Consider the following 8,973-nt stretch of genomic DNA (forward strand, 5'->3'; position numbering starts at 1 on the left):
GAGGGTGTTTTTGGTATGGTTAGATAGAGTTTCAAAAAATATTTGATACGTGTTTTTTCGTTTCAATTTTTTTTTTTAACTATTCAGAATAATCAGCCTGGACGGGTGGTTTGGAACACCCAGTATATTTATAACCATATTTTCAAATTATGCGTACAACTTTCAGATTTACAAAGAAACAATCCTAACATACTGCTTTTGTAGTAAATATTATAAACCACATGAATTTTAAAAAAACCTTAGTAACATGACATTATACATAGGTTTTCTTTATATTTACATAGGTTTTCCTTATACAAAAATGAATCCCCTTTTTAACCCCCTAGGGAATGAATTTCCAAAAATTCCTTCTTAGTACACACTTATGTCATTTAAGAAACGTGTGTACAAAATGCTTCTAGACTCAGCGGTTTCAACTCTGCGTTGATCGATCAGCCACTTCTTCTTTAATATATCTAGATGAAAAAATTTGATAATGCGATTTTTAAAATAGAATGAATTTTACAATTAGTTGGATGCCATTGTGAGATTATTGGCCAATGTGTTCGACTGGATACTCTAACTATTCAGAATAATCAGCCTGGACGGGTGGTTTGGAACACCCCGTATATAAAGTTCGAACCGACAGAAGCAGTCGAGGGCAAACCAGTAAAGATAGAAACTATAGAAAAAATAGCATAGAATGAATATTTTTAGTTCAATGGTAAGTTAACACATTTAAATATGTAAAAATGTTGATTGGAATGAATAAATAAATGGTTTGGAATGAAAAAATTTTCAAATTATTGTAATTAATTATTATACCATGTATATATGAAATATACATAGTATATTAAGTTTAGTCCCAAGTCTGTAACGCTTAAAAATAATGATGCTAAGAAAAAAATTTTATCATAAGTGTTCATAAAATTTCCTAATTAGTCCATTTCCGGTTGTCCGTCCATCCGTCCGTCCGTCTGTGGACACGATAACTCAAAACCAAAAAAGATATCGAGCTGAAATTTTCACAGCGTACTCGGGACGTAAAAAGTGAGGTCAAGTTCGTAAATGAGCATCATAGGTCAATTGGGTCTTGGGTCCGTAGGACCCATCTTGTAAACCGTTAGAGATAGAACAAAAGTTTAAATGTAAAAAATGTTCGTTATAAAAAAATAAAAAAATTTTGTTTGAAACATTTTTTCGTAAACATCACTGTTTACCCGTGAGGGCGCCAATTAGCCGGAAATTTTATAATATGTACTATACTTGATTATCAGTTATGTATCTATGTGTCACATGTATGTATGTGTTATGTGATAAAGAAATCAACACTGACATGGTATTTCATGGTATTTCATGGTATTTCAAACAATTAACTCAGTAAATTGTTTGTTTTCACTTGTTTTTATTTGAACTATAGTTTTCGATGGTTATTTTTGTTAAAAAAAATATAAATAATAAAGAAATAACAGTGACTATTAACTTAATTAATTTAATAACGATAATATTTATAATACCTGTGATTTATTACCATTAGTATTCAGCAATAAAATATGTAATGATTTTTTTTTTTAATTAATTAAAAATTTCAATTTTTTTATTTTTTAATCAAATTTTATATAAAAATATTCAATAAACTGAATTACGTTAAATAAAACAATTATTTTTAATTAAGCTATGTTAAGCGTGTATCTCAGAATTATGTACTTCCATTCCCGGAATCAGGTTCAAAGCCAAATTTAATCACGGAATTAGAGACAAAGTCCGGAAAATTAATGTTTAATACTGTATTTTAAAGACTTAAGCGTGAAAAAATGGTGAAAACTAATTCCCAATAAATCATTTTGTACGACAAATCAATGTTTATAGTGGAAATATTTATATTTATTTTAATAATCAGCGTCAAAGTGCATTGTGCCTAAACAACCAGTAATATGGTAAATTTATCTTATATTTGTATCACTCCCTTCTATAAAAGGGTTTTAGACTTTTAGGACGCTTGTGATGTGGTACAGAGTATATAAAATATGTTTTAATAATAATATGGAACCTTATATAATTGTAAAAACAGGATTTAACGGGATCTACTGATACAAATTTAGAAACGTATATTTCTTTTTTAGCTACAATAGCAAACATAAATACATACATACATACATACATTACATGTGAATATTATTAATATACATTTTAAATTGGCCTACATTTTCTTTTGAAATATAAATAAACGTTACCATTAATAATGATTAGGTAACAACAACAGAACACAACACAACACATGATTAGTATTCGTTGTATCATCCATATTCATCTTCATTCTACATCGTTCGCATCTCTTTGATTCATTTAAAATACAAAAGTGTAAAATATAATGATGATGATGGAACATACCGCAAAAACATTATTTGTACTTAAAAGAATCATTAATTATTCCAAAAATGGTTGAAAAATATTTGTAAAACACATCATAAATTTTAGTTGAAAGAACCTTTTTTGCAATTGTTTATAAAAAAAAAATTAAATAAAATGAGGACACGCTCAATTTGGTTTACCAATTTAGGAGAAATTATCAAGACAAATTATCGTTATCTTGGATCAATGGACCAAGAAGCGGCTGTAAAATTTCCAAGTTACCTAGAGTAGAAGAAAATTTTTGGTGCAAAATATCACACGCTTACTTGGTCCATATGTTATAGGGATCAAACATTTAAATACAATTTTTAAGTGATTATTATTTTGCAAACAAGTGAAAGCAAACAATTGACTGAGTTAATTGTTAAAATATCATGTATAGAAAGTGTTGAATGTCCGAGCTTTTTTTATTAATTAAAAGAGTTAAAAAAACGAACACAAGGGTAGTCTATACTAAGTTTGAAAAATTACTTCAAAATGTTGATTTTCCTAATAAAAAGCCACAAAAAATTACATTTTGGCAAAAATAACACGCTTTCTTGGCATTAAATTAATTTAAATTTTAAAACTTTTTTAATCTGTCAAAAATGCTGTAATCCATTTTGGGGACGTAATATTGGTAAAATCAACAGTCATTACTTCAAAACGTTTCGAAGCAGTAATTTTCCCATAGCGTAACTCGTACCATAATCCACATCTATGTTGATTCTTAGTCTCTTTTTCTGCGATTCTAATATTTATGTCATTCATTCATCACAATCATTGCTTTTTTTTATTACAAATTAGATAATATAATGAGAGCAAGAATAAATTTTTTTGTAAACAAAATCGTTTTCATTTTTTAAGTTTTGACATGTAGTATTTTAATAAATAAATATAGGCACAAATGAAATGCACTGACTAAAGATATACACTGAACTGATAGTTTTTGTCTGTATGACATCACACCAGGCCTTGCTCGTATTTTAGGTCACATGATATACAGTTTAAAAATTACGCTTTTAAAAGTTACTACGATAAAACAATTATGTGCTATTATGACCCAAAATCAGAATATTTCAGTATATTTCTACATAAATTTTTTAAGAATTCTATTATGGCGACCTTTCGGAAGCCATTTATTTGGTTTTCGAAAATTTTCGGAAATAATTTTGTTTTTGTTTTTCGAAAATGTTACACAAGACTACTAGTTGAATGTTCAACTCTCATTCTTATATAATTTTGGAGAAGATGGGCACCAAAGTTTTGTCCTAATGCTTCAAACAAAAGTGTTTATTTTTTTGATAAGGAACATTTTTTACATTTAAACTTTTGTTATATCTCTAACGGTTTACAACCTTGGCCTATGTTGCTCAATTACAAATTCAACCTCACTTTACGTCCTGAGCAGGCTAAATTCGTCTTGAACCCTTGAATGATTGATTTTATGAATACCTATACAATATTTTATTTAAGCGTTACAAACTTGGGAGTAAACTTAGGATACCTTGATATATTTCATAAATATTTCATATGGTATACAAAATAAGGCTATTGTACGTGAGTAAATAAATGTAGATAAATTAAACGTTGTTAAATATAAAGTAAAATTTATTATGAGTCATTACTTCAAAATTGGTCTCCGAGGTACCTGGTGCCCGATTCAGTCACGATATTCGTGTGCAGCGACCCAAAACCCCCATGTAACGAGTTTGAACCGATTATATAACGAATTTCCCGCAAACTCCAGGAGACAACGAGGATATCATTTACCCTAGGCACCAGGTACCTCAGAGACAAATTATGTTGCGATATTCGTATTCAGCGGCCTCAAATGAGTAACAAGCTTGGAATCATTTTCAACACTATTAACCAAATTGTGAATTTCTCATATTTACGGTTAATTTAAAATACAATTATAAAATGCATATTATTTATCCAAATTGCATATTTTTAATTTTTTATAAATCAATTCAAGTCACAGACTCATCAATTCAAGTTTTCTGACGCTCCAACGAATCAAATGCAGAATACCGCATTCAAATCCGTTTTTCAAATTTTTCGAACTTTGACTCTTTTTTGTGTTTTGTTTCCGCGGATAGCCCCTTAATATGAAACGCATTAGAACTAAAAATTTGTATTTTATGGACAGCCTTATTTTTACACCACAGAAGTATTAAATATTTCATGCAATTCCTTTGATATGTCTCTAAAACCACCCACATATTTATTTTTAAAAAATTACAAAAAACTAAATAAAATAAATTGTAAGTATAGTTATTTATAATAAAACACAATAGAATAACAAATTTCATGGGAACATTTCATATAAAAAATAATTTAAAATCGCGTGCTATCATGTCATACCCACAACGACTCGACTCACATCAATAAATGTGTGCGCTTATAGCAATAAAAATTGTATAAACAAACTCCACGATACCGAATACAGATGATGATGATATATCTAAGTACTAATCCCTTAGATTTTTAATGTCACAAAAGCTAACTTTTTAAATATTTCTTTTTTTTATAAATATAGTATATTTTGTCATACAACAACACACGAACCCATAATTCCCTTGACTCTTTTTTGAAAATAAAAATAAAAATTTTTTATTTCTTCTTTTACATTTTTAATATTTTTGTTTTGAATTTATTATTATGTCAAGTGACGGTAGCACAGGCTGAGAATTTTCGTATTTAAGTGTTTAAAAAAATACCTGTCCGGTTTTTAGAGAGATAATTATAATGCAAAGAGTAGTTTTTTTAAGAAAAATTTTTTGAAAATGAGAGGAAATGAGTTCAAATACGATGGAAACTTTACCAGAAAACATGGGTTTATCGCGGAAAAATTTAATTTTTCGCCATTTATTTTCTCGACTTGTATGCCTCGTAGGAAATCCGTTCGAGGCACAAAATTGTTGCTTTTAATGGTATCTTTTTGAAAAAACATTTTCGTCACAATTTTTTTGTTGAGAGTTGCCCTACAACCTCTGCATAATTATTAATCCGTAATGGAACCGGAAAAACGTAAAGTAAAACGGGATATTTTTCACAAGATACCATTAAAAGCTACAATTTGAGCATCGAGCGGATTTCCTGCGAGTCATAGGTACAACCAGAAAAAAACGCGATATTTTAGCGATAAAAACGTATGTTTTTTCGCGGTTTTATGTCTTTACTCACCTCTAAATCTCCACTAAATTGAGTAAGAGGGCTCAAAATTTGTATGCGAATTAAGTCAATACTTTTTGATCCCATTCGCTTCGCTAAGTTAAAATGTAAATTCTCCGCGTTACAGCCTTCACTCTTCGTTATGCTCCTTCCTTAACACTCGAAATAGAGATAGGGATTATTTTACTCAAAATATATATACAGTTTTCAATAAAAAAAAAAACATTGATTGAACAGATGGCCTCAAATTGCATCTCCTTCACCCTTTCTACAGGAATCTTCAATTTATGATTTACAAAGACATTCATAGATGATCAGTGAAATATCAAAAAATTAATTGATTTTTTATATTTTTATATCTTTATAAAATATAGTTCATGTGCTATTCTGATATATTATGTATGTAAGTTATTGTTTCATTAAAATCCATTGAGTACTTTTTGTAATGTAGGTATAGGGATTTCATGCGTTATAAAACCTAAAAAGGCAAAAAACTCATTTCATTAAAAATTGTCTAATAATAAAAACGTAGGTATATCTAATGAGACGAAAATATGACCTTATAGGTGTAGTATTTTTTTAAAAATATTTTAATTTAATTTTATTTGCGGGTTATAATTTGCAAATTACTGATACATAATGTGCGATCGTCTACGTTTGTTTTTTATAATAGTACCAGTATCTAGCTAGTCAATATAGAAAATGATATTGAACTCAACTATCAGAGATATAGTATGTGTAGTCAGTTCATGAAAAAAGTATTTTTAAAATTTGTTTTTATCTGTGAAAGTCACAAACTAATCTGTAAAATTTGTAATTCATATATAGAGGTTCTATGGTGTAATGGTTAGCACTCTGGACTTTGAATCCAGCGATCCGAGTTCAAATCTCGGTAGAACCTATAATAAATTTTATATTTTTCGAAATTATTTTGAATTTATATTTTGCGAAGCATACAGATTTCTTTAATATTTAACAGTTTTATTGATTAGTTTTTATCTATTCGGATTTTGATACCACTAATCTGAGTTCGAGACGAAAGGTCCATGGATCTTCACCCATCTGATAACTAGATGAGATATATTTTTTATAAAATTTTATTGATTCTTAAACAATGCTGTAATAGTTTCTCTATCGAAAAGTGTTCACGGCTATTTTTATTTAAATTAATTTTAATCAATTTTTTCTATTAACAGTTTTTTTCAGACAAGCTATAAAATTATTTTCGTAATTAATAGATCTTTATTTTTTTACCAATTTCGATTGGTTAACCAATCGGTGTAGATCTGTTCAACAGGTAAGTCAATATAGGTAACTACACCGATCTGTTAACCAATCGAAATTAATATCAAAAAAAAAAAAATTTAATAGGGAATATTCATGTATTTTTTTTATATTTTTAATTCATTGTTTACACCGTTATAACAAAGTAAAAAATATAAATACTGCTTAAAAATGCTACATAAATGAATCGTTTTAAAGCTTTTTCAAATTATTTTAATTAATTATTTTCTTTAAATTTTGATTCCCGGAATTATGTTCTTAACTCAGTGATAGTGAACCATATTACGGGAGTCTACCGTAATTAGGGAAAATAAGAAGTAATTATTTTTAACTCTCATTTAAAAGTGGTGTTATAAATATTAAAATATTTTTTACTGATTGAAGCAGTAGATACCGTAGATTTTTGTGAGGTAATTACGGGATATGTTTTTTTTTAATTTGGCATAATTTATGCTTAATTACTTGCTTTTTATGATAAGTATATAATGTGTAAACTTGATTTTATTTTGTTATTTAAATTAATTTTTGATGATTATTAATGTTAAAATAACTTTTACTATTATTAAAAGAATTTAAAAAATAATAATTCTATTAACTTCATTAATTTAATCATGATAATATTTATAATACCAGTGATTTATTGTCATTAGTATTCCGCAGTATGTTATGATTTTTTTAAAATTAATTAAAAATTAAAAATTTTTATTTTCAATCAAATTTTATCTGATAATACTCAATAATCTTAATTACATTTAACAGAACAATTTTTTAATTTACCTATGTTAAGTGTGTATCCCGTAATTATGTACTTTCATTCCCGGAATCAGGTTCAAAGCCAAATTTTATCACGGAATTAGAGACAAATTCAAAGTCCAGAAAATTAACGTTTAATACTATAAATTAAAGACTTTGGGGTGAAAAAATGATCAAAACTAATTCTCAATAAATCATTTTATACGACAAACCAATTTTTATAGTGGAAATATTTATATTTATTTCAATAATCAGCTTCAAAGTGCATTATGCCTAAAAATCCCGTAATATGGTACATTTACCTTATGGTCTAGGTCTCTTATACAAAAATTGATTATTGTTTCGCCGTCTCCATTTAATATGTAATTTTTGACGTTTATCATTAGGATGTAACTTAATATTATGGGCAAGTAAATCGTTTCGTTCAGAAAATATCTGTTTACAATCAGGGCACGTAAAACATTTTTCACCAACGTGTTCTTTAATATTATGTGCCATTACACTTAACTTATTTGAAAACACTTTGTCACAAGTAGTACACTTAAATGGTTTTGCTTTTGATTTTAAGAATTGATACTCTCTTTGGGTAATTGTATCGCTAGGTTCAGATAATATCGCACATCTTCTATCACAAAACATCGAATCGATACAATTTTTCCTACGTCTTTCTTTGTTTAACATTGCTCCACAATGTTTACATACAAATTGTCGTATCGAATTATTGTTAATATTTCTTGTATCATCAAAATTTGCATTTGAAACGGCATGCTCTAAATTCATATCTGATCCTAAATATTGATTAGATGTTTCATCATAATCATCTTTTAACTCTTCTTTGATAATGAGTTCTGATTCTAAATTCATAACTGAGCTTAAATATTTATCAGACGTTTCATCACATTCCTCTTTTATTTCTTCTTTAATAATAAGTTCTGTTTGAAGTGATTCAATATCGGGTTCACCTTTTACGGATATTGATGCATATGGATGATCAAATTTAACAACTTCCATTTTCAATCAAATTGATTTCATCTATTTTTTTATATATTCCCTCATCAAAAATTCAATACATTCAAAACTGATTTTGACATATAAAATCCACATACTTTATATTATAGACCAGCCAAGAACCACAGATTAATACTGAATGTAGACAAACAAATTACACTCGATTTTGTACCAACATGTCATAGACCTTTTCATTTTAAAAAGTGATTTTTTTTTGTTTTCTGGGCTGAATGTCAAAAAACTATTCAAGCAATACAATATCATTTATGTTTTATCTTTGTTATCAAATTTTGGTATAGTGTTCATAAAATCGCCTAATTACTAATTAGTTCATTTTCGGTTGTCTGCCCGTTTGTCTGTGGACATGATAACTCAAAAACG

At 27.9% G+C, this 8,973-nt stretch overlaps 1 protein-coding gene and 1 non-coding gene across 2 annotated transcripts; one reads left to right on the top strand and one right to left on the bottom strand.

The window, feature by feature from the left end:
- Positions 1-6,376: 6,376 nt before the first annotated feature.
- Trnaq-uug lies at positions 6,377-6,448 on the top strand. Its single transcript has one exon. It is a non-coding gene; the product is annotated as a tRNA-Gln (tRNA).
- Positions 6,449-7,887: 1,439 nt separating this feature from the next.
- LOC123301380 (zinc finger protein 415-like) lies at positions 7,888-8,595 on the bottom strand. Its single transcript, XM_044884117.1, has one exon. The coding sequence runs from the start codon at positions 8,593-8,595 to the stop codon at positions 7,888-7,890; it is 708 nt and encodes a 235-aa protein (XP_044740052.1).
- Between the last annotated feature and the right edge of the window lie 378 nt (positions 8,596-8,973).

Source organism: Chrysoperla carnea, chromosome 5, assembly GCF_905475395.1.
Source record: "Chrysoperla carnea chromosome 5, inChrCarn1.1, whole genome shotgun sequence".
NCBI lineage: Eukaryota > Metazoa > Arthropoda > Insecta > Neuroptera > Chrysopidae > Chrysoperla > Chrysoperla carnea.